The following is a 25,196-nucleotide window of genomic DNA, read 5'->3' as shown; positions in this document are numbered from 1 at the left end:
CATCTTTCTAGAGCTGCTTCTGGAGGCAGAAGCTTCTCTCTCACCTTCCCAGGTTTGAAGGCTTGCCCAGGACTCTGTCAGCACCTTTAGGGCTGGCCTGAGTTACTGCTCAGGATCCCTCTGTGCATGTAGAAGCGAAGCAGCCACTTGCTGGGATGGAGGCTCTTGCTCTACCATAAAGCAGCCCAGCCCTGGGCTGTGTACTTCCCCAAGTAAGTGGGTGGGAAAAATCCACCCTTTTGATGTTCCACTGAGCTGCTCCAAAACAAAGATGGACTAGAGGAGATAAAAACCACCAAACAAACTGCACACCAGGGTATATCCTGCAGATAAAGTGGGAAAGGATTTCATTTCCAGGGAAAGCAGGCTGCATGTGGGCCAGGCAATAACCACATGGCAGCTGCTTCCCACTCCCAGCACACACTGCCTTTTACAGACAGTGCACAACAGGGGAGGTCCAGCCTGCCCCAAAGCATCCTGCCAAAGCTGCACCCTGCATGCACGCTCAGCAGGTAGCTGTTGTGGGCAAGGCAGCTTCCTCACAGCCTTATCTCAGCCTGTCCAGACAGCAAAGAGCCTTTCCCAGGTACCTGAGGCTGGATGTTATCCAGCTCATCCCTGCCATGGTCAGCACAACAGGCAGCAGGCACAAAGCTGACATCAGATGTAGCTGAAAAACCAGCCTGAAACACAGCAGCAAACCATTGCCAACGTGGATTTGGGTCCTGGGAACCAGCATGGGTGGCAGACTGGCACAGACCAAAGAGCCATGGCTGCTCAGCCTAGAGGAGTGGCATCAGAGGGCAGAGGTGATCAGCTGCTTTCTAGGACAGCAGCAGCCTGGGAGCAGAAAAGGCAGCAGGCTGCTCTCTGTGAGGGCAGCTGAGATGCTCTGTGCATGTTGCTACTATTGACTCAGCCAGGCCAGCCCAGAAAGCAACTCTGCATCATATTTCTGCAGCCATTTCCCTTGAATAGTCTTGGTATGAGCATTAGGAAGCTCACCAAGCTTGGCTCCATCTTCCAGCAGCCCAATGACCCCCTGCCTGGCAGCACAGTGAAGGGAGGAAGGTGCTTGCATCCAGCCATGCTCCACACAGGCATTTTTCTGGGATGATGGGGCATGGCAGCCTCACAAAGCTGCTTTTCATCCCAGCTTCACTGCCATCCCCTCCCCACTTCCTCTCACCATCCTCATCCCCCTGAAAAGAGCCCCAGAGCTCAACAGTGCCACTGATGAGCCCAGCACACAGGGCTCTGCTGCTGCAAAGCCCAGCTTAAGGCAGGAGGGGGGGAAGAAAGGAATAACTGAGTGACAAGCCTCATTTGCAGTCTGGCAGTGCCACCACTGCTATCTAAGCTGCAACCAGAGCCCTCTGCCACTGCTTCCATGTAATGAACACATAAAACTGGCAGAAAAGGAGGTTTGTACAAAGCTGAAGAAGGGCTGTGAGGTGGCAGTCTGATGGAGGAGCAAAGCACTGCCAGGGCTCTGCTCAGCTGAGAGACACAGGGTCAGTGCTGGCACAGCACATCACCCTGCTCATCAGGGCTTGGCCAGGGAGCATGCAGATCCCTCTGCCCCACGTGTCTGCTATTCCCTGCTCCAGTTCACCTGCCAAGAGAAGGCTGCACACAGCCCAAACACCAGCATCAGGCAGCTCTGGTCTCCCTGGTAGTGGGAGCTCAGCCTGGCACTGCCTGCTATCATGAGCTTTAGGAAAGGCAAAAGCCTCCACTCCCAAAGCAGCAAGACTATCACTGGCACCTCTCTCATCCCAGCTCCTCACTCACACACCATGCTGAGCACCCAGCAATAAAGAACCTAAGTTCATCTGTTGTCCACCAAGAAGCCTGGGAACAAGTGCAGTGTCAGCCAGCCAGTTCATTCCAAACCTTGCAGTTCTGCCTGGAGACACAGCACAGTCCTGAGGCAAAGGTGAGCACCTGAACCAAACCCAAAAGACTTGGTCCAAGCAGTGGAGCACAGGCTCAGGCAATGAGCCAGGAGACCTGACCAAGCAGAGGAGAAGTCAGCTCTTCATGACAAGCACCTCTGGGGGCATGAAACTCCTTCAGCATCCTCCAAGGAAACTATCTCCAGCCATACTACTCCACCAAGCAAAACAGAGCTTGTTCTGAGAGCTAAATATAGACCTCAGTCCCATGGGGTTACTGACAAATGCTGGCAACAGGACTGCAGGAACCCTGATAGTACTGTAGGCTTTGCCCAGCCCTCTATGAATAACTGCACTGCCTGTGAGGGATCACAGGAACCAGCTCCCTCCTGCCCACCACACAGGAGCCAGGAACCCACTGCCCTGGGCCAGCCCTGAAAGAACATGGATTTACAGACTAGAGCAGCATTGCCTCCAATGGAAAGCTGCTTCATTTCCCCCCCCCTTTACAGGATTAGAAGGTTCCCCCTCAGCTCCTGTAGAGAACAGAGCAGGGCTGTGCCTGGCACAGGGCTGCCTGGGTGGCAGTGGAAAATAACCAGCAGTTCTCCCCATAAAGAGATTAAAACATGAACAACAACTGATGGAGGCAAAGGGAGCTCTGTGGGAAGCTTGTGCACACACACCACCACACTTCAGCCCTTCTGCAAAGCCACCAGCAGTCACCTGTGAAGGCAAGAGCCCAACTCTCCCCCAGCAAGGGCTGCCCAGTGGCCCCAGTCATTCCAGGGCTGTGCTGCTATTCCCTGCTCCAGCTCTCTGCAAGTCCAGTTTCTCTGCAGCTCCCCATCCCACAGTTCCTGTGTGGAGGGAGAGGAATGACTCTCTCAGCCTTGCAGCACCCATGCAAGTTCCCACAAGAAGCCCCCCCAGAGGCAGGGATGCCAACTGCTTCCCAGCAGCCTCACACCCAAACCACCAGACCCAGTGCTGCTTTTCAGCTGGATGCCTTCCCCAACCCAGCACAAGTGCTGCCTCCCTAAAATTCCCCTCTCCCAGCTCTTGGCAAGCTCTGGCATTGCCCAAATTCCCTGAGAGGCACCAGTGGTGCAGGAAAAGCTACTGGCATGGTTCAAAGGGGTGTCTGCCTCTGCATCCAGGGGCTGCATAGCTGGCATTCCAGGCTGGCAGAGCTCTCCTGCACATAATCCACCTGATCAGGGCACATGCCAGAACAGGTTATGCAAACAGAGCACAGTCACAGATGAGGGAGAGAGAGAGGGGTCCTGGGCAGGGAAGGGGGAAAAGGCTGGAGAAGGAGTTGTCTCTTCCCTACACATTGAAGGAGCCTCAAACCACAGCAGCTCTGCACCCTGCCCCTTCCAGCTCCCCACTGGCAGGTCAGCATGGCACACATTTGTCTGTTCTGTGCACTGCAGAAGGAAAAGGAAGAGGTTCAGCTCCAGCTCCATGTCTTGTCCTGCTTCCCCCAGGGGCAGGAACAGAGCAGGGCTGCTGCATTGCCACCCTCATCTGGGCACTGGGACCACAAGCTGGGACAAATGCTCTAAGAGGACTCACTGGGATGCTGCTGCATCCCCCTTCATCCTTCATGATGCACAGCATGGAGCAGAGCAGGGAGAGGTATGCTGAGGATAAAGCACTTCCCATGACCCTCATGGCCAAGCCATCACCCACCCCAAAACCTGCAGCCTGCTGGGCCAGCAACTCAGAAAAGGACAGGCAGAACTGAGGGAGGCCAGGAGGGCTTTGGAGAAAGAGGCAGCTGCTTAGGCAAGTTTTTGCAGCACAAGGACCTGCCCAGCCTTGTGCTGAGGAAGCCACGTGCCTGGCCTGCACACACAGAGCATCCAAGCATGCACACACAGGCAGGCATGCAGCCTCCCTGCTCCCCACACAGCCTGCAGCACACCAGCCCACCCCAGGAAGCAGCTCTGGAGGGGACTGAAGCCTTGGGAGCTCCCAGCTGAGCGCCTGCATTTGCATCCCCCTGGCTGTGCCTGGAGCCAGCAAGCAGGGATGAGAGGAAACAGGCTCAAGTTGGCCCAGGGGAGGCTGAGGCTGGAGCTGAGGCAGAACTGTTTCCCTGAGAGGGGTGTCAGCCCCTGTGCCAGGCTGCCCAGGGAGCTGGGGGAGTGCCCAGCCCTGCAGGGATCCCAAAGCCCTGGGGCTGAGGTGCTGAGGGCTGTGGGTGGGCTGGGCTTAAAGGGCTTTTCTAACCAAAATGATTCCAGCTCTGCAGTCTGTAACAGGAGGAAATGCATCTCCTGTACACCAACCTGCATCTTGACCCTTTCCAAGCCCAGAGGCCCCAGCACCAACTGGGAAGAGCCACAGGCTGCCCACTCCTGCAGAGATGTGCCAACTGGGTTGGAGGATGCTGGTGTTTAGGAGCATCTCCTTTAGGAGCCTTCCTCTCCCTGCCAGTCACCCAGCAGAGCTGGTGGCCCAATGCCACCCCCATGGCTCCCTCCTCTCCTGGCCTGTAGCAGCAGGAGCAGGGCACCCTACACTTGGTGGCCCCAGGCATAGCGCAACAGAAGCCACACTGAGCTCCTCGAGACTTCCATCCCCCTTCTCAAGCTCCTGGGGATCCAGAGATGTGGTGACCTCTCCATCTTGGGTACCAAAAGCAAGGGAAAGGTGCCCCAGAGAGCTGCCAGAGACAAAGGGCAACCCCAGGGAGAAGGGGCTCTGTCCCTCCCCAGGGTTACGTCACCCAGGGCCGGTGCCATTGTTTGCAGGCAGCCTCACTGCCCAGGAATGCAGCAGCGTGGGGGCAGGGAGAGGCTGAGGCTGGAAATGCTTCCTGCACAGAAGAGCTGGCTCCTCAGCACATCTATTAAACAAAGCCACAAGTGACCTGGCTACTTATCTGAGGGAACAGCCAGCTGCTCCTAGAGCAGAGGGGCTGCCAGACAACAGTGGCTCCAGCACCCAGCTCCAGGACCTCACTATCAGACACAGCACAGCCACAGATCCAGGAGACATAGATCCTGGGCCTGAAGCTTCCCCATACCCAAATCTATCCTTTTACCCAACCCATTTATGCATCCTCTGAGAAGCCCAAATACTGAACTGGTGCTGAGCTTGCTGCAGAGATGCCCTGTGTAGAAAACAACCTGAGCTTTGGTTTATGGCTCACTTGGCAGCACTGGGGAAGGCAGCCCCACTGAGGCTGCAGGAAAGAACCTGTTTGTCAGAGAAGCAGGGCTGGGGAGAGGGAACAGCAGGCTATCAGGTGGAGAGGGGGCTGCAAGACACTTGAGATGCAGCTCAGTGTCACTGCACCTCCAGACACAAGCCCAGGAAGAGCCCACACCAGCAAACACCTCTCTCCCAAAGCCTTACATCCATCAACGTGCTTCTGCTGCACTGGTATCCCAGCTACAAAGCAATGGCAGGAGGACATAGGGTATTTCTGCAAGTTTGGGTCTCTGTGCCCCTTTCTGCTTCACCTAGGACAAGTTTCCAACCATGCTGAAAGCAGCAGCATCCACCTAGACAGAGCTCAAATGGCTCCTGGTGACAGAGTTTCCCCATGCAACTGCCAGGAGCTTCCACTGATCCTAGTTTATCTCTTAGATAAACAGCATCAGTTAAAACAATTTGCTCAGGGATTTTATCACTACATAAACAGACAGCCCAGTGTAACAAGGAAAGCTGAGAGAGAGAAAGCAGCTGTAAGCAGGAGATGGGCAAAATGAAAAGGCAAAGAACCTGTTTTCTCCCCCAAGAGCACAACTGGCCCCCAAATGAAGGTACAGACTATCCCAGGCCAAGCTCTTGCCAACCCCAAGCTAAATCCCAAATGGCTCCTACAGCCCACTCAAAAGGATTTGCTTGGCAACCAAGGGAGAGAACTCAGTTCTGCTGCCATAGCTGGGGACAGGTCTGTTTGTTAGTAAAGTTTTCAGGGACCAACACAATGAGAAGTGTCAGGAAAAGGATCAGCCTGAAGGAATCCCCTGGCAAAACCTCACTGCAGGAGGGATGAGGCCACAGTAGAATCCTGCATGTCCTGGAGAGGCAGATTGCTCCTCAGCCACCACGAGAAAAATGCCACAGAAAACACCAAAGAGGATCCCAATTAGAGAAAACATGATGGGGAAGGAGCCATTCCCCCTGGGAGAGCTGACTCCCCAGTCCCTGCCTGCCACTGCTCTGCTGCAGGATGCTGTGCCAGCTCTCTCCAGCTCCTCTCCTGCTGGGTGTCTGCTTCAAACCCAGCCAAGCACAGTCCCAAATTCAAAGCAAACACCTTTCTGGCCTGCTGCACAATGCCAGGTGGGGTTTTTTCCCCAGCAAGCACAGTGCATGGCCTCCTCTAGCATGACAGCCACCAAAAGGCTGCAGTGCTCAGCATCACAGAGGCAGGGACCCAGAGAGATGAGCAGCAACAAGAAGCCACCCCACACATGCTGGGGCAGGATGCCCTGGCACCCTTAGGTGCACCCCAGCACAGCTGGGAACCCCCCTGCTCCCTCTGCCACCCCTTTCCTGTGGCAGGCTGCTTCTCCTCCCACATCTCACTCCCCAGAGCAGGGTTTCTGCCAGCCTACCTGGCTGAGCTATGCCTGCAAGGGCTTCTCCTGCCAGCCTACCTGGCTGAGCTATGCCTGCAAGGGCTTCTCCTGCCAGCCTACCTGGCTGAGCTATGCTTGCAAGGGCTTCTCCTGCCAGCCTACCTGGCTGAGCTATGCTTGCAAGGGCTTCTCCTGCCAGCCTACCTGGCTGAGCTATGCCTGGAATGCCAGCCCTGGCTGCCTGCCCAGCTGCTGCCCCGTTAGAGCAAGAGCAGAATAAGGCTGATTGGCAGAAATCACAGAATCCCAGGATGATGGGGGTTGGAAGGGCCCTGCAGAGCTCCTCCAGCCCAACCCTCTGCTAAAGAAGGTTCTCCATCAGGGGGAACATCAACATGTCCAGGTGGGTTTGGGAAACTCCTGAGAAAGAGCCTCCACACCCTTTCCTGGCCTTTGCATTGTGCAGCAGGAGCTGCCCTTCCACTCTGCAGCTGTGTTTCAGAGGAATGGCTGGACTGCATTGGCATTTGTGCTACAAATGAGACATGAACCAGCTCTGCCCATGCTCTCCTTTAGCTAAAAGAGCTGAGGAATTGCAATTTCAGTGCCTCCTCTGTTTGCTTAGTCCTCCAGACCAGGTAGGTAAAAAGAAAGAACAAGCCAAGCTAGAACACCCCAGAGCAGGTTTGGGCAGTGTGCATGATCAGTGTGGGGTGCTCTCAGCAGCCCCCTGCTCCCTGTTGCTGGAGATGGAGTCAGGAACATGCTGATAAAGCCTGGTGGGCAGAAGGAAAAGCCAGCAGGAGGAAACTCAGAGCACATCAACATTGCCAGTGCATCTCCATAGAGGGAGAACCCCAGGGAAACCACAAATCACAGGGAAGGGTCCCCAGCGACTCAGTGTGATGGCAGCGAGGCTTCTGCACAAGCCCTCAAGGGAGATCTGCCCTGTCATCAGCTCTGCTCCCATTTTAGGTGCCAACAAGCCTGGCTGTCTGTCTGTAAAGCTTTGGTATTCTGGCTGCAGCATCAAGTGTCTGCCTCATCCATTCAGAGGCAAGATGCAGGTGGATAATCACACTCATCCTGAGCTTTGCCCTTCTGCTGGCAGCCATGAGCAACTCCCTGCTTGGGCACAGACCTGCTCTGGGAACTGGGACCATACTGATGCTTATTTAGCATACCTGTCTGAGCCTGCAGACATGCAGACAGCACCTAGGGGACTTAAACAGCTTGTTAACATTGGCAAATTGCTTTAAAGCCCTTAAAGGAAAGGTAACTGCTTCACAATGTTCTCCAACAAAATCCTGAGCCTCCACACTTTCCTCTCTCTCTCCCTAGAAGGAGCAGTTTGGATGAGACCTATTGCAACCCAAAGCACTCCTGCATGTCTGAAGGGAGTTGCAAGCTGGTCTTCATGCTGAGCTGGTCCTGCTCACCTGAAACAGAGCTGAGGACTCAATACCCAAAGAGAGGCATTGCACTTAGAAGTGCAGAGATCAGCAAGAGCTCCCTCAGCCTTTCTCTGCTCCCCTTGTCTCAACTGAGTATCACCCACAACTCAAAGATGCTGAGGCACAGCCAGTCCTCCAGCCCACTTCAGCTAATTGGCATCCCTGCAAGACAGAGCACAGTGGTCTAATATTAGACAGAAGATGCACTTAGAGCCCATCAAGATGACACAACATCCTCTGGGAGTGGTGTGCAGTCCTCCTCCAACATCCACTGCTCTTGCAGGGGAAAAGGCAGTTGGTCATGGAAGATCTTATGGTTTGTCACCTCAGTTTGGAGAGGGACAGCAGAGCCCTTTTAACCTGCTTTCCTTCCCCCAAAAAGGCAGCCTGAGGTGAGATAAGGGAATAAGCAGGCTACAGAGCAAGGCTACAAGCAAAGCTCAGCTGTGAAAGAGCATCTCTGGTCTATAAGCAGTGAGTAGCAGTTCCAGTCCTCTTTCAGGGCAGAAATCCACTAAATCCAAGGAATCTAGCTAAATCCACATGGCCTCAGCTTGAGGAGAAAATCCACTGCCTAGTTACTCTGAGACACACAGCCCTCTCATGCCCTGCAGCATGCCAGGCAAACACACCATGGCTTAAAGACAGAGGTAACACACCATTCCAGCAGTCTGTGCTGCAAAGGACCTTTTAGCAGGAGGCTTCTGTGTGATCCCTGAGATCTCTGCTGCCTGGCACTACCTCTGGGATTGGACAAAGCAGCAGATTTACTGCCCAGAGAAAGTGGTTTCAGGTGCAGCTGCAATATAGACCTAAGGAAGGAAAAGGAATGAATAGGACTGGGATCTGGCCAAGCCATGAGAGCTCACCCAGGGGTATCAGCCAGCTCAAAACCTCAGGTGCAATTGTGATGGAGATCACTCCCAAAACAACCAAGCAACAAGAGAAAGTGGGAGAGATGCTGGATGGGAAGAGTCCAAGCTTAGTTAGACCAGCAATTCCCAAAGACAGAGCCCAGCCTGAGCCACACTGTTGAGCTTGCCATGGTTTAGTGAGGAGATTAAAGACACTGACGTAGCTGCTGGACACAGAAAGAGCCAGGGGAGGGAAAATTAGAAGCAAATAAGAAAAAGAGTGGCTTGGAACCTCACATTCTTATTCACTTTGTAGTGTGAGCTGCAGTCAGACTGAAATTAGCCAAACTGGGGATGAATTATTGAAAGCACTAGAGTCCCTTTGCTAATCAAATGATTCCAGAGAGCTGAAAATGGGGGAAGAGGGGCAGTTTTTCAAGGAAGAACAAGAAAAAGACACTCCTAAACCAGCTTTTGTGAGGAGGAAGCAATCCCCAGCCATGGAGGAGAGGAGGGTTATCCACCCAGGGCTGGGGCACAGCCTGCTCTGTCCCCACCCCAGGCCACACAGCACATCAAAGAGCTCTCCCTGCTCCTGGAAGTCATCCTGAAGGAATGCAGGATCTTTGTAGCCTTTCATAAGATAAACAGCCCCAAGTCCCACTGCTGGGGAAGGATTAGCAGGGAGCAAGCCTGGGCGAGTGTGGGCAGGCGCCTGGCAGCTCCAGCAGGCACAGCCCTGTGGGGCTCACAGGCAAAGGCTGGTCAGCCTGCTCCTGGCCATCCTCCTCCAGACAGCCTGAAGGCTGGGGCAGGTCAGCTCTGCCCTCCCTGCCAGCATAACCCAGCTCCTGGGCTTTGTTTGGAAGCCAGGTGAGCACTGAGCTGTTTCCCTGGCGCATCCCTCCTGTTTCTGTGGGTACCCAGGTTGACCCTGTGTGCCCAAAGCCCCAGACACAAGCCCTGAGAGCTTTACCCTCACCTCAAGCAGCAGGAGCTGGTAATTTACAGTAGAGAGAAACAGAGAGGGGAGGTCTGTGCCAGAAAGGCAGGGCTATTCAGTCCTAGATGGCTGCAAATTGGTTCCAGCATTCAAACAATCTGCACCACCTACCTGTGACTGTCTGGTTGCATTCTGCAAGCAGCCACACCTGCACACATCAGCACATACAGCATGGCAGGGCTGACTGCCCTGTGGCAGAGATACAGAGCAGACAGGGAAGGTTTTGGATAGAGGCTGTTAATGGCACAGCAACACCTTTTGTTGAAGTTCCAGGCTTGTAGCCTGGTGAGCAACATGGAAAGGCTCACACAGCACAGGCTGTCAGCATCAGCAGGGCTGATCTCCAGGGACAGAACAGCCTCCCAGCCTCTCATCCAGATGAAGAAAAGAAGGAGAGAGGGAAGCACCTCTCCTGGTGGCTGCAGGATGGGGCCAGGAGGTGTCAGGGAAGGGCAGTGAGGCAGAAACCCACACCCAAGTCCTGCTTTGTGATGGGCTGTCAAGAGGCCAAAACAGTTTTGCAGAGCCAGGGGGTGGCTAAGAGGATGAGGGAGATGCCAGAGGGCCAAAACTGCAGGCATTCTGTTTAGGAGATGCTCAGAGGGAGAGATTCAGAGCCAGCCCTGTCACAGGGACAGTCCCACCTCCCAGCAGCAAGTGTCACTCAGCTTGCACCCACTCTGCTGCCCCAGGAGCATCCACCCTCACAGGGGGATTTCTTCTCTTGCACAAAGCCTCCTGCATCACCACCAAAAGCTTCATGTGCCCATGGAGCAGCTCCCTGCAGCAACCCCCTGCCTGGGAGCACTGCAAAACAGCTCTTGCCACGTCCCCTGAGCAAGGCTGCTGCTGTGCAAGCATCCTGCCTCAAGAAGGACCAAAAAGAGGACACAAAATGACTCAGGCTGGTCCCCTTATGGGAACTCATGATACTTTTCCCACTCCCATTTGCCTTCTCTTCTACCATGGCAGTACAAAAAGGATGGAACAGGTAGAATGCTTCTTTCCTATGCACACCCACCAAGGGGGAGGTGATGCAGCAGCCCCAGACCAGAAGCTGACCACAAAAGCCCAGAGCAGCAGGAAGCACAGAGCCTGCCAGAGCCCTCAGCAGCAGCTCTCCCCTCTGTAGCCCAGCAGACAGCAAGCCACAGTCCCCCTCCAAGTTATCAGCAGAGCAAACAAAAGGAAAAGCAGAACCAAGAGCACATGGCCAGGGCTCAGCACTTGTCACAACCACACAGCCAAGAGCTGGGCTGTCTGTGCTGCTGACCACGGAGCCCTCGACCCACCCCACACAGCAATGCAGCAGCATGTGCCAGAGGGGGAACTGGGGCCAAAGGAGCTTTCCCAGAGCAGTAGCCTCCCACACCAGATTAAAATTCCACAAGAATTTGCTAAACAAATGGACTCTGAGCTACTTCCACAACTCCCTGGGATGGGTCATGTCACTGCCACACCAGGCAGGGGAGGAACAGACCCTTGGGCTCAGCCCACACATGGGGCTCCCTGTGCAAGAGTCCTCAGGGACACACTGCTCCTGCCAGCATGGCAAGGCTACACACAGGGCAAGCTGGCTTCTGGGGCAGAGGCTGGCCCCAAAGCACCAGCACCTTACCCACAAGGAAGCCTCTAGCCTGGCCAAGGACAGCCTGTGCCATGGGGAGGGATGTTTGGTGGGGGATCCTCTCCTCTCCTCTCCTCTCCTCTCCTCTCCTCTCCTCTCCTCTCCTCTCCTCTCCTCTCATTTCACAGCTGCTGGGTAACTCACTCACCCTCCTGGGACAGAGGTGTTGATGCTGTTCTCCTTATCTGCAATTTGAACCAGAGCCAAGGAAGAGGAAAGGAAAGACAAGACCTTCTTTTTAGAAGGAACTCACACAGTAACCAGTAACTCACACAGTAACTCTTCCAGCCCCCTGCCTTGCCTCTTCTGAAACACAGCAAAACACCAGGGGTGAATTAAAGAGTCACAGGGGTGGAGAAGAGCTGCAGAGAGAGCAGAGCATGGGAAGTGACCACAGCCCAAACCACCCAACACAGACTCATGCCAACAATTCCCTTGCTGAGAGGAGCCCACTGTGTGTGTGCCACAGTCTCTGGAAACAGCCTGACAAGATCATTTACTGCTTTCTGGCCTGAGTTTGGCTAAACCACCACAGTTTCCAAGCACAAAACAACTCAGATCTATGGGGGCAGAGATCCAAAAGGAAAGGGAGGAGAGACTAAAAGTGCAGGGGTAGAAGACAAACCAAAATGGACAGTGTAGGTTAAAGGGAGATGCTTTCAAAGCAGTCCCAAGTAGACACATGGGAGAAAACACAGAACTGATGCTCCAAGACTGAATGCAGTTCTTCCAGGGGAGTCATTAATAGGCTTGCTACAGAGATGGAAAGTCAGGAGAGCTCTGCACTGACTAGAATCAGCATTTCAATAGGAGTCAAGTGACATTTTTAAACATATGGAGCATCTGCAGCACACTGCATGCTGAACAGCAGCCAGAGCAGGCAGCTTTGTCACAGGCATCTGTATGGAAATGAGGTTCCAAGGCCTGGCCACTATCCATCAGTATCTGAGATGCCACTTGGGTCCCCTTCACTCCAAGGTGATCCTCTCAGCACAACCTGCACCCTCCTCCCTGCTTGCCCAGAGGGAGCAGCCCCTGGCCCACAGCCATGCCAGGGCTGGAAGAGGCAGCACAGAAGCTACCAAGCACAGCCACCACCACTCTCATTAGCCAGTAGGCAGCTCAGAAAGAGTTTGGATGAGCTGCTACATACACACATAGAGGGTCAGCCCTCAGCCTTGCTTTCCCTGCTGGAATGATTCCCATCAGGGAAGCAGAGCATCACCCACTCTCTGCCCAAGACAGGCAGATTTGTCCTTACTAAAAGGCTTAACAACCCTCCCCTGCTTAGCTCATGGGCTCAATTTTCCACATCAGCTGAGATGGTGAGGTGACAGAACAGCAGTTAAAGCACAGAGCAAGAGCTTCTGGCAGAGGTGCTGGGGTGTGGTGGAGTGCACATCCCTGGAGGGATCCCAAAGCCCTGGAGCTGAGGTGCTGAGGGCTGTGGGTTTGGGGTGGGCTGGGCAGGGTGAGGGCACTGGGTGGGCTCCAGGAGCAGTTCTATGATTCTATGACATGCTGCTTTGAGATGAGGGTCTTGAGGCACCAGCACAACCTTCTGCTACAGTGTGTGCTCTCCACCAGGTCTCACTGTGCTTGTAAAGACAACACACAAGGCTTTTCCCAGGAGGCTCAAAGTCCACACACACACACACCTCCAAACCAACCTCAGCTGGGGCAATTGCACCAGCATTAATGCAAATCATGCCACCAGCAAGGCAGTACTTAAGAGGAGCTCTGGGTTCTCATTAACCAAGGCTGTAACAAAGGTTTAATCTGAACTTCCTTCCACCCAGACAGCTCAGTGTGGAGTCACACACAGCCCCTCCCACACCATACACAAAAACCTTCATTTTCCTCAAGTGCAGTTGTGATCAAAGTGAAATATGAGACACAGGCACAGGGGAAAGATCTCTCAGGGATTAGTCAGCTGTTGAACTCCAGAAGAGCATGCTTGATGGCCTTGTGAGGAGAGAGCAAGGAGAGGAACAGGCTGCATGGAGCTGGTGGTGTGCCCTGGGAAGCTCTGACACCTGCACAGTGACTCTTCATGCACTTGAGGCAGCAATACAGTGAGGCTGAGGCTTAGCAGGCTGATCCTTTCCCCAGACCTCATCCAGATGTCTTGAAGAACAAGAGGAAATGTATTGCTGGTGGTACACAGCCCTGCATGCTGCTCAGGGCCAGCTCTCCCTCACTGAGCAAACATCCTCCCTCACCCATGGCCCCAGTCCAAGCCCAAGCCTGTGTCCCAGCCTCCTACACAAGCCCCAGAGCTGCTCTTCTACTGCTCAGCACCAAAAAACTTCTCCTCCAGGCACCCTCAGTGCTGAAGTCAGATTGCAGAGCTAAGCTGAAGTCTTGTGTTTTGACTACAGCTGGGCAAAGCATTTTTACTACAATGCAGTGGTTTCACTCTAACCTGAGCTGTTTCACAGAGATGCCCTGCTTTGAACTCCCCTCTTACACAGGAAAGATCTTGATGTCCAGGATTCTTCCAAGCTGGAGCAACAGGAGATGAAGACACTCAAAACATTCCTGTTTTTTTTCCACTCAGCTGCCACCATTCTTCCAATTCTTTCTGTAAAAGCACTCAAAAGTTTGTTTTTAAACTCAAAAGTGCAGCAGAGAGCAGTGTTCTGGGCAGCTCTGCTTTGAACCTTCCTGTGGGGAGCTGATGGGAAACAAATCCTGGAGCTAAATTCTCAAGAGCTCAGGAATGGTTCTCAGGGTGGCAGGAGCAGGTTCTCATGGCTGCTTTTACAGGGCTTCCCAGAAGGCAGCTGCACTAGGCAAGGAAACTCTCACAGACCTCAGGAGAGACCTGAGCTTTGGGGTAGGGCTTGAGGGAAACTGAGGTTTCAGGAGTCAGTTTGTTCCATCCTCTCTACAGCAAAACCAGCTAGCACCCAGCACATCAGATGCTCACACAGGAGCCAGGCTTCCAAGGTGTGGAAGAAAAGGGAAGCCACTGGATAGGACAAGAAAGGTGGGTTTCTTAAGGCAAGAGAAAGAGCTGCCAAGTCAGACAAATGCCAAAACAAGAGTCACAGCATCTCCCCCAGGCAACACTTTTTGACCTCCCTGAGATCCATAACTCCAAGTTGCCTTGGTTTGTCATTTCTCAGCAACACAGTCTGCACACAGGTCTCCATCAGCTTGGAGAAATCAGCTCCACCAGATGTGGTGAGTTGTTTGCAGGCTGTTTTCCAGCCCTCCCCAGTCCCCACAGCAGCCTGCTGGCCCTGGGCCACCAGCCAGGCCAGCTGACCCTAGCTCTGCATGCCAACAGCATCCCAGGGAGCCATCAGGAAGAGGGGTCTAATTAGTTACCAGAAGGAAGCTATGCAGCAAGTGATCTTCAGAGAAGAGGGGAGTCCCTGGCCTCAGGAAAGGTTAACATAACAGGGAGGAAAGATAAACCCACCTGGAACTGCATGGACCTGCAATTTAAGCATAAAGAGAGTTTAGACATGCCCAGCTTTGGCATCTTCAACTCTCTTGCACAACAGCATGGGAGCAACACCAAGCAAACCTTTCCTATGGTACTGCCTCAGAGGATATGCTTATAGACAGACACATCCACCTATAGCTTAATGCACACAGGCACTTCACATCTCTCCCCTCCTGGGATCAGGAGGGTGTCCCAGCCCAGCTCACCAAGCACAGCCAGCCCTGACACACCAGGAGCTGGAACAAGCATTACAGCAACACAACTCTGAATCTTCCCCCACTAAAGGAAAGGGTCCCAATTCTACACTGAATCTACAGTTATAGGAGGTAAACTAAATCTCTCATCACCTCCCAGGGGTCTTAATGGACAATATCCTTCACCATGAATGGAAACCACCTAGTTCAGCCACTCCAGCCCACGTGCAGTGTGTGCAAAATGAGCATGAAGAGCACAGCAAACTAGTGAAGACAATTCTTCCAAAGGTTTGCTCAGGCTTTACACAGACAACCACATGCATATAGCCTTCCTTCTCCTCCCTCCCTCTTCACTGGACCCAGGATGGGTGCCTGTTGTCTGACACTTTGCTGAACTAACTCTCTCCCAGCCCAAAAGTTGGGTCATTTACCTCTGTCAGCATTCCCAGCTGGAAAAAAAAGGGGGCTATGGCCTCTCCTCTGCACATCCAAGGGGAGGAAGGAGCCAATCTGTGTGTTTATTTGTTGTCTGTGCAGAATTCCTGCATTCCTTCCCTTGTTTATTCATCTGCTCTCAGGACATACTCAGACCCCAGCAAAAGGCTTTTGGGGCACCACCTTTCCCCAGGAGCTTAGAGTTCTTGCTGGAACACTGGACAGGCACAAAGGAGAAGTCAACAAATGGGTTCTATGTACTCAGTACCATGTTTTCAAGGTGGGTGGGCAACAAACAGAATCATTTTGGTTGGAAAAGGCTTTTGAGCTCATGGAGCCCACCTCAACTCCACAGCTTTGGGATCCCTCCAGGGCTGGGCACTCCCCCAGCTCCCTGGGCAGCCTGGCACAGGGGCTGCCACCCCTCTCAGGGAAACAGTTGTGCCTCAGCTCCAACCTCAACCTCCCCTGGGGCAACTTGAGGCTGTTTCCTCTTGTCCTATCACTCACAGGATGAATCCATTAATCTATTAGCTGTAAACCTAGAGAAAAATCTTAACCCCTCAGTCTTGTGTTAGGACAGGACTTGCACTGAGGATGCTCCCAGCCACATCAGACTCATTGCAGACTGAGAACCTGCATGAAATCTGGAGCAATACCATAACCTTGGTTACAATCACAACCTCTCACAACAAGACCAACGCCAGCCACTCTCCCCGTGACAAGCAAGCCCACAGAGCTTGACGCTCCCCTAGACAAACACTGAAGAGCAGGACTGATCTACCTCAGCACCAGGGAGATCCTTTGCCCCATGAAGGCTCCAGCCTCACCTTCCACGCAGTGCTCCACCTCCTCCAGGTTCCGCAGGGTTATCCTCATGAGGCTGGAGTTGAGCATCAGCTCGTTGCGATGTGCTGGCCACATGTACTGTGGGGCAGGGTTGACGAAGAAAATGCGAGTATCCCCAGTGGAGACTTGGTTGTCACAGATCAATGGGTCCCCAAAGCCACCAATAACCACTTTGTTGCCACCATCCAAGAGGATCTCGTGAGTGACGATGTCTTTGCCTTTCAGGTAACGCCACACTCTCACCTTGAACGAGAGGGAGAAAGAGCACGTGAGATGTTTCACAGCCACAGTCACCTCCTTAGAATCACAGGATGGTTGGGGTTGGAAGGGACCTTTAGAGATCATCCAGTCCAACCCCTCTGCAGAAGCAGGGTCACCTAGATCAGGTCACACAGGAACGTGTCCAGGTGGGTCTTGAAGCCCTCCAAGGAAGGAGCCTCCACACTCCCCCTGGGCAGCCTGGGCCAGGGCTCCCTCACTCAAACACTGAGTTTTTTCTTATGTTTAAGTGGAACTTTTTGTGTTCCAGCTTCATCCCATCACCCCTTGTCCTGTTGCTGGCTACTATAGAAAAGAGGGATGTCCCAACCTCCTGACACCCACCCTTTAGGTATTTATAAGTGTTAATAAGATCACCCCTCAGTCTTCTCCAGACTAAACAGCCCCAGTTCCCACAGCCTTTCCTCATATAAAACATGTTTTATGCCCCTGATCATCTTGGTGGCCCTGCACTGGCCTCTCTCCAGCACTTCCCTGTCCCTCTGGAGCTGAGGAGCTCAGAACTGGCCACAGGACTCCAGATGAGGCCTCAGCAGGGCAGAGCAGAGGGGCAGCACAACCTCCCTTGACCTGCTGCCCACACTCTTCTTGCTGCCCCCAGGCTGCCATTGGCTTCTTGGCCACGAGGGCACATTGCTGGCTCATATTTAGTCTGTTATCAACCAGGACTCCCAGGTCTGTCTTTGCAGAGCTGCTCTTCAGGCCTGGCTCCTTGTCTATCACGTTGTCACAAGACACACAGGAGTGGTTCAGGCTGACAGAGCTTTCCAGCGCAGTTAATTTCATTATCCATCCCTCTAAAAGCACCAAATGAAAGCTAAAGCATGTCCTGCTCTTTCTGCCAAAGCTGCACTCCACTCTCCAGCCCAGACATTTGGTATTTCTGGCCCTTTCCCCACGCGGCCTGCTGGGGAGCAATGGAGGACAGGCCTCATGGCGCTCGAGGCCCCTTAGGCTGCACCAGCACTGAGACACCTCGTCCCTCTGTGCCTCTGGTGCCAAGGCCCAGGATTTGCCTGCCTTCCCTTCTCCCCTGGGCCCTGAGCCTGCTGCTGAATGCACTGCCAGCACACTCACTGCTTTTGGAGGCTCAAAATGCCCTGAATAAAGAGCTGCCTCGCACCAAATCCCACCATGAGCTGCCTTGACCCACCTCCTCCGAGGCCCAGGGAATCTCAGACCCAGGGGAGGGCTTGTCTTCCCCGCCCCAAGTGCAAACACCCAACACAAAGGATCCTGGGGCTGGCAGAGGGTAGAAAAGCCCCCTTTCTTTGTTGAGGCAAGAATCAGAGAGAGCAGGTCCTGGCAGCCTCTGCACCACAGCTCAACTCAGACCAAGAAAGCTGCTCCAGAGCTTCCTTGGCAGAGGCATCAGCTTCTGCTGCTGCTGTTCAGCCTCTGCTGTACACAACCCTAACATAGAGGATGAGCTAATCAACTTTTTCCCCTCCTCTGATATTGTTCTAACCTTCATGCTCTCAGCAGCCACGTTAGTTGCCACAAGCCTGCTCTCCCACAAGGGCCATTGCACTGTGAGGAAGGTGGCAGAGCCTCAGCACAAAATGGATGTATTTAAAAAGGTGAAAAAAAACCCCAAACTGACCTGATCCTGTCCATTACTAACAAAGAATTCCAGTTCACACCAAGAGGTCCACTCCTGGACTGAATGCTTGAGCAGAAAGAGATTCACCTCACCTGCCACTGACTCTTCCCAAATGCACGAGCTGGAAGCTTGTCCTGTGCAGACACAGGGGTCAGGGACATGATTCAAGCCCTACCAAGGGCAGTTAGCAAGTCTCAGCCATGCCTGAGGAATCCCCTTCCAAACCCAGGCAGCATCATTCAAGGTGACAGACTCCAGCTGGTACAGTTCTCCCAGAGATATCCTGACTCTCAGCAAAATCTCAGTGGTGGAATATATCAGGGGAGAAGAAAACACGTCTAAATAAAATGGAAAAGGCTTTGAAGGGAACATTAAATGGCTGGAAGCCCTCAAGGGGAAGGCTGCACAGGTAAAGAGAGAGGCCACTGGCCAACAGGTAGTCTCAGAAGCCTTAAAAACATGGGCAGGTGGGTTGGGTGAATGAAAGAAGGGAATGATGTGGCTCTGACAAATACCTTGGGAAGACAAAAGGCAGAGCAGATAACATTCTGTGTAGACATGTGGTGGAAGGCAACTGATGTTCCTAAAAATGACTCAAGAAAACCTGTGCTTTAACAGACTGTATTTGCTAAAAAACCATGGAGGGTTTGGCAGCAGGAGCCTGTTTCACTTCACTCAGCTCAACTTCATGAGGAGAACACAAGTCCTGGCCACAAGAGTCAGTCCCACTCTGCCCATGCTGCTGCCAATGGTTCTAGAGCAATCTCCCTGGACTTCATTGCTGGCTCATTCCCTGCCCAAAAAAGGTGAGATTTGCACACCAGCCTTCCCCTGTGCCACACTCTCTGCAGCAAACTGCCCAAGAGCAGCATCCACACAGGAGGGAAGCAGCCCTAATGGGAATCTTTAGTGCACATGGGTCATGAGAAACACAGCTCCATCTGCTCCTGAGAGGTCAGAAACCCTCCTGCTGCAGTTCTGTGGTGAGGGAAACATGACACACAGCTGACTTGGATGTAATAGGAACAGCTCATCAGAGAGCTGCCTGAGGTTTCAGCTTGCAAGGGTGCTAGCAAGGGTGGCTGCTGTAGTCCATGGCTATTACTGTGACCACAGGCATCCCTGGCTTAGCATGCTCAGAGCGTGCTTTATCATGCTCCCTGCCAGCATCTCTCCTCCTACCCCACCTGAGTGCCCAGCCACTTGCATTCTCCAGCTGTTTTCACTACCCAAAGAGCCCTTAGCACATAGCACCAAGCACCAGGGCAGTCAGGGAGGTGGTGGCTCAGAGATAAGGGGGCTCTCCATCCCCTCTCTGAGCAGGAACACACGTAGGCACTTTAATAATGCAATTCTGAGGGGAACACGGGGGCTGGAGGAAGGATGCTCACAGGGAGGTGTGCAGACAGGCCTCTCCCCACCTCAGAGGGCACAGGAGGTGGCAGGGAGGAAGATATCTGCTCACACTACAGCTTCTATGCTTGACATAATGGTTGGTGGTGGGGGGACTTGTTACAGCTGAGAAGGAATGCAAGGAGCAGACTTTACCCTGCTCTGGAATGAGCCAGTTCTGTAGCTATCTACAGCTGGGATGGGACCCCTCTGCTCAGCACAACATCCATCTGTCAGCCAGAAAAAGGGAATGAACTCAGTGGTGTTGTGCTCTAAGGATGCAGCTGAAGGTTAGGAACAAAGCTGAGGAGTGGATTGTACTCTCAGATCCTCCTGCAGGTGTGACACTTGTGTCAGAGGAGGATGCTGGACTTGATGTCCTGGGATCCAAACAACAGCCACTGTCTCTTACTGAGGTGAGCCCTGTTCTCCTGCATACCTGAGATCCAAAACCATCCCAGGTATAAACACCAGGGTGACAGCTCCTCTTTGAAGGCTGCACATGCCTTAGCTGCTCCCAGACACGGGGAGGTGAGCTGGAGACGTTGTACCCACATGCTCTCACGCTCAGTTGTCTCCCAGAACCAAGGGAGTCACCTCCCCTTGGGCCAGTGCTAAGCAATGCCACAGCAACCAAAGGACAAGCAGGAACTTACACACAGGCTACTGTGCCTCTCCATACAGTCCAAGCTGGGAAAGGGCTGAGAGCAAAATGGCTTGGAAGGCATTGCTTTACCTCAGCAGCCTGCGTGGAAAGCTGACTTCTGGGTTGCACACAGCCCTGTCAGCACGAGCTCTTCTCTCGAGAGAGATGGCAGTCAACCAGCAAACAGAGGGAGCTTCAGATGGCAAGGAAGAGTAGCTGTGACAGGCAGCTTCCCTCCCCTCTGCTCTGACAGGAATCCCCAGCATCCACACAGACATCTGCTCCACACCACACGCAGATGAGAGTCTGAGGCCACCTGCGAACGTGGCACCTCAGGTGAGCCGAGGAGACAGGGTGCTAAGGAGCACAGCTTGCACAGCTTCAGTGCTAACACCAACCTCCTGCCTCCCCACCCTGGGACCAGCTGTTTCTCCAGCATTTCTCAGCAGCACAACTCCCTGGGGTTGTGCTTCTCCCCACAGTCAAGTTCAGACACCTTCCAGCAGCCCCACCTCCTCTCCCTGTGCTGCCCTCAGGGTAGGTGCTGCCTGTGCTGAGGTGCAACCAGGGCACAAACCCAGCAACAGAAAGGAGACAAAAAGGGAGGGGGAGGGAGGGAAATGATCAGATCCACGAGGCAGGCAGAGAGCACAGCCCCAGGCTTGTGCTGAAAGGTGGCAGTCAGGCATTTTCACAGCTAGGTCTAAGGGGAAAGAAAGGCTAAAGCCTTCTGAAGCAGATGGGAATAGGAGTTAATTAACGTGGCTGATCTAGTCATCCACCTCTGAGCCAGGCCACAGCGCTGGGGAGCAACATCAGAGTCCACCAGCCTTCTTCTCCCCACCCTTATCCTCGATAATGAATGGATGTGAAGGCACCAAAGACCAAACAATTACCTGCAGGGCATCCCATTCATCAGCACACACAATTAAGACTTTGTCACTGGTGACTCACTGGCTACATCAAGGATTGGGGAAGAAAAGGGAGAGAGAGAAAGAGATTGGGCTGCAACCCAGTTCCAAGAGGTCCCTTCCCTATTGCAGACTCACTCCTTTGCCAGTAAGCACATAAAACACTGGATTAGGAGTGTTTTACAAGGCTCCTGGCAGCTACAGGGAGGCAGAGTAAGAACAGTGAAAACTTTATTTAAGCAGAGCCTTGCAAGGCTGTATTTTAAGTGCAACACAAAAGCAGAAAGAGGATTTTCCAATATGCCATATGGGGGTCCATCCCACAGCAGGGAATGGGACCACCTGCACAGGCATGTGCAGTGCAAGCAACTCCTGCCAGGAAGATGCTTTGAGAAATGCCAGCCTTGGTCTTGGAGAGAAAGATGAGACTTTAGAGCACAGTGTCCTCAGGAGGAGAGCTGTCACTCTGGACAGATGTAACAAAACAGAGGGGTCCTCCCCAGACTTCAGCAGGTAAAGGCTGCTGGCTCACATCAGCTCTGCTTGCAGCTTCACACAACCCAACCAAACCCTTCCCTCCCCTCTGCACATTGTCACTCTGTGCCTTTCCCTAGGAGCCAGCAGAGCACCAAACTCACCTTCCCTCCAGCAACTTCCACATCTAACCCTGGCTGAAGAACAGCCACTGTAACCCCCTCCCTCAAAATACAGACCCCATTGTTTGGAACAGGATCCACATCCTTTTCAACACTTCCTATAGCACATATAGAGCCTGTGTTTGGCCTATAAATAGGAGCTCCCTTCATAAATACCAGGTCAGGCCAGAACAAGGCACATCAGAGGGGCTCAAAAGCAGGAAGGGACAATTCCAGCACACAGGCTAAAAGGAGAATGAGCAGCAAGCACAGCAAGAAGAGAGAGCCCAGGGATGCAGTCAGGAGCAAACCCCCAGCTTCCCACCTCAAAGCCCTCAGTGAAGCAACCAGCCAGCTTCAGACTCAGCCTCAGGAGTTCTGTCAGCCTCTTCCTCCAGCTCCTCCAGCAGCACAGGAATGGCTGCTAGCTATTTATGGGTGTTTATCTAACATTTCACTTCACATTTCTTCTGAGTTGTCATGTGCTTATCTTCATCTATCAAAGGCTTCAGCTGGGAGGCTTTAGGAGTTTCACTTGAGTAGAACAATATAGTAATGCAACACTCTGAGCTATTCACCTGCCTGCTCCTTCACAGACCACCCAGCACCACCACCACTGGCTCCTTTGGGTGTGGGATCTAGGGAAATCCTACCACACACACTTGGCCCTTGCCTTTCCTCTACAGATAAAGAGGAACAAGAGATAACTGTGGTATTTGGAGGCAACCTCAGGGCCTAAGGAACAGTTACTGGAGCATGGTAGTGAGGAAGCAGACGTGTGTCTCCTCACCAGCAAGATCCTTTCTGCACCTTGGGCTTATTCCAGCTCTGCAGGGCACCAGGGTCAGGAGCTAGCACAGTCAGGTTTAATGCCTAAACTGCTCTTTTGGACTTTAGATGCTTGGTGAAAAAAAACCCAAGCCAAAATGCAAGCATGTCTAAGCCATCAACAGCAGAATCCACAGCAACTTCAATACTTGGAGAGGTCTTGGAGTGAAACAGGCCAACAGCTGCTGCACAGCTACACATCTCCAAGCCTTACACCCTGCTAAGTCACAGCTAGGAGACATTTACCTGCTTCCAGCTCCTCAACACAACTCCAAGGCTTATTTCAAAGCTCTTTTTGCCCCCCCCTACAAGCACACCATTAAGATATGACATGGAAAGATTGATGTGTAGGTAAAGGGATTGAAGAGCCACTGGTCTAATACCAAAGAGCCAACAGCACTGCCCCAGCAAGGAGGGATGGGATGGGATGGGATGGGATGGGATGGGATGGGATGGGATGGGATGGGATGGGCAATTCCAGCCAGGCTAGAAGAGAAAGGTTTTCTCCTTTCACTTTCTTTTACAGGACTCCAGGGCTGCAAAGCTCTCTTGGAAGCACGTTCTGACACTAGTAACTGTGGGGAAGTGCCACAAGCTGTCTCCACTGCTTGGGATGGCTCAGGGACAGCCGAGCACTGTTCAGGTGTGTTTCAAAGTAAAGCCAGCAGCAGCAGCCCAGGTTCCTCCCTAGCTGCATCTCCTTGGACTTGATCTCATCACCCTTTCCAAGGCAGAGCTGCTGAGCAAGCAGCTTTCCCATCACAGCAGCACAGGCCAAATGATTTTGCTGGCCAGGAGTCTCGCTCTGATGCAGCAAGATGAAGCCTGGCTTGCTCTGGCCAGACACCTTGCAGCCTGTCAGCAGCAGGAGGAAAAAAAGAGATCCCAGTGCTTAGATGAGCATTTCTGCCTCCTCACTAACCTCCCTGGACCATCTCCTGCTTACTTGCATGGCAACCCCTGCCCCAGCCTCAGGTGGCCCACATCACCCAGCCATATGTGGACACCGGCTGCTCACTGCACCTTATTAGTCACCTCCCTGGCACCCACTCAGGATGTGCCAGACACTCTGCAAACACATGCACCAGCCCTGAGGGGCTGCCATCTAATTCACAGCAGCAGGGTACAGCTTGTGAACCAGGCAGCAGGGCTGAGCAAGTGAGAAGCAGCAAGCACCGGCTGCCCAGCCAGAAGCTGTTCAACTAGTTGAGAGAGCTGAGAGATGCTCCAGAAGGGATGAAGTTCACCTTCTCAACACCTCTCCCACCCAACCGAGCATCCCCCCGGGGTCACGCTCAGCATTAACCACGGGCAGGAACCGCAGCACGTTTTGGAGGGTGAGGAGAAAGAGGGGATGGGGAGGGGAGAAGCAGCAGCCAAGGACACGAAGCAGCACGTCCCCGCACGGGAGGTTCCTGCCGCGGGAAGGGTTAAACCACCCGGCACGTTTTCTGACAACCAGGCGGATGGGATTTCAGGTTGCTCGGGACTTTACCGTCCCTCAGCTTAGAGAGGGGAGGAAAAAAAAACCCCACCACCCCTCACGTAGCCAGAGGCCTGATTCGCAGTTAAACAATAGCTTGAGCGGGAGGAACTCAAGATGCTGCTGAAGTAAGCAGGAGCTCACCCTAGAGCCCTGCGATCGCTCCCAACACCTTCCCTCTGCCCGAACCCGAAGTTGGGAGGCAGCTCCGCATCAAGGCAAGGAGGGAAATGCCCATAAAAAGCAACCTTGAGAGATTCGTCCCTTTTCGCCAACAGCTCTGGAGCTGGGAAGAGGCTCCACGGTCTAAAAATACATAATTACACACCAAAGCTCCGGCGCGTACAATAAAAACCACATGCCCGGGGGAAGGCGCCTGTGAGGGGCCCCAAAGTTTCCCGTCCTCCCTCCTCTTTCCCACCCCCACTTTACCTTGCAGGAGTAGGTGTGGTGGACGGGGTCCACGTTCATGATCTCCTCCACCGTGCCCGTCAGCACCACGTTGGCTTCTTCCTCCCGCCGCTCCAGCTCCCGCTCGGGGCAGGTCGCCACACAGCCTCCCAGTACTAGCCACAGTAGCACCAGTGACCGCCGGCAGCTCTCTTCTCGCCCTTCCATCGCTGAACAAACCCGTTTCGGACTCAACTTTCAGCGCTCACCCCCTTCCCACCCTCCCACCCCCCTCCCCGCGCCCCTTCTCCCCGGGGCAGCCCGACGGTGCGGGCAGACAAAGCGGCCCCGCACGCAGGGCAGGGCTGCGGCAGGGAGAAGGGCTACTTTTGTTCGAGGAGGTGAAGAGGAGGAAAGAAAGACGGAGAGAGGGGAGGGGAGAAGGAAGAAAATCCCAAGAGGAGGAGGAGGAGATATGTGTGGCTCGTTCTGCCCTGCAGCCGCGGCCGGGGAGAAGCGCTCGCTCCTCTCTGCTCTTGCCCCCTGTAAGAAAGCCCGCAGATTTGCATGCAATCTGAATTGCTGATAAGGAGGGAGCGAGGGGGAGAGGAGGGAGGGAAAGAGAAGGGAGGGAGGAAGGGAAGCAGCCGGCCCTGCTGCCGGCTCTTATTGCAGAGCTGCCGCGGACGCCACCCCCAGGAAAGGGATCTC

The 25,196-nt window shown here is 53.6% G+C and overlaps 1 protein-coding gene across 4 annotated transcripts in view; it reads right to left on the bottom strand.

Moving 5' to 3' along the window:
• AGRN (agrin) overlaps nt 1–24,735 on the bottom strand; it is a 111,736-nt gene extending 87,001 nt beyond the window's left edge. For all 4 annotated transcript variants that reach the window (XM_062013030.1, XM_062013032.1, XM_062013031.1 and 1 more), the window contains exons 1-2: nt 24,528–24,735; nt 16,300–16,561 (exon numbers count right to left, since the gene is read on the bottom strand). In XM_062013030.1, coding sequence (XP_061869014.1) covers nt 16,300–16,561; nt 24,528–24,713 — 448 coding nt within the window. In that variant the 5' untranslated portion in view covers nt 24,714–24,735. The remainder of the gene's footprint in view (nt 1–16,299; nt 16,562–24,527) is intronic.
• Between the last annotated feature and the right edge of the window lie 461 nt (nt 24,736–25,196).

The sequence above is a fragment of the Colius striatus genome, chromosome 21 (assembly GCF_028858725.1).
Source record: "Colius striatus isolate bColStr4 chromosome 21, bColStr4.1.hap1, whole genome shotgun sequence".
NCBI classification, from domain to species: domain Eukaryota; kingdom Metazoa; phylum Chordata; class Aves; order Coliiformes; family Coliidae; genus Colius; species Colius striatus.
This window is presented reverse-complemented; position numbering and strand designations above follow the sequence as displayed.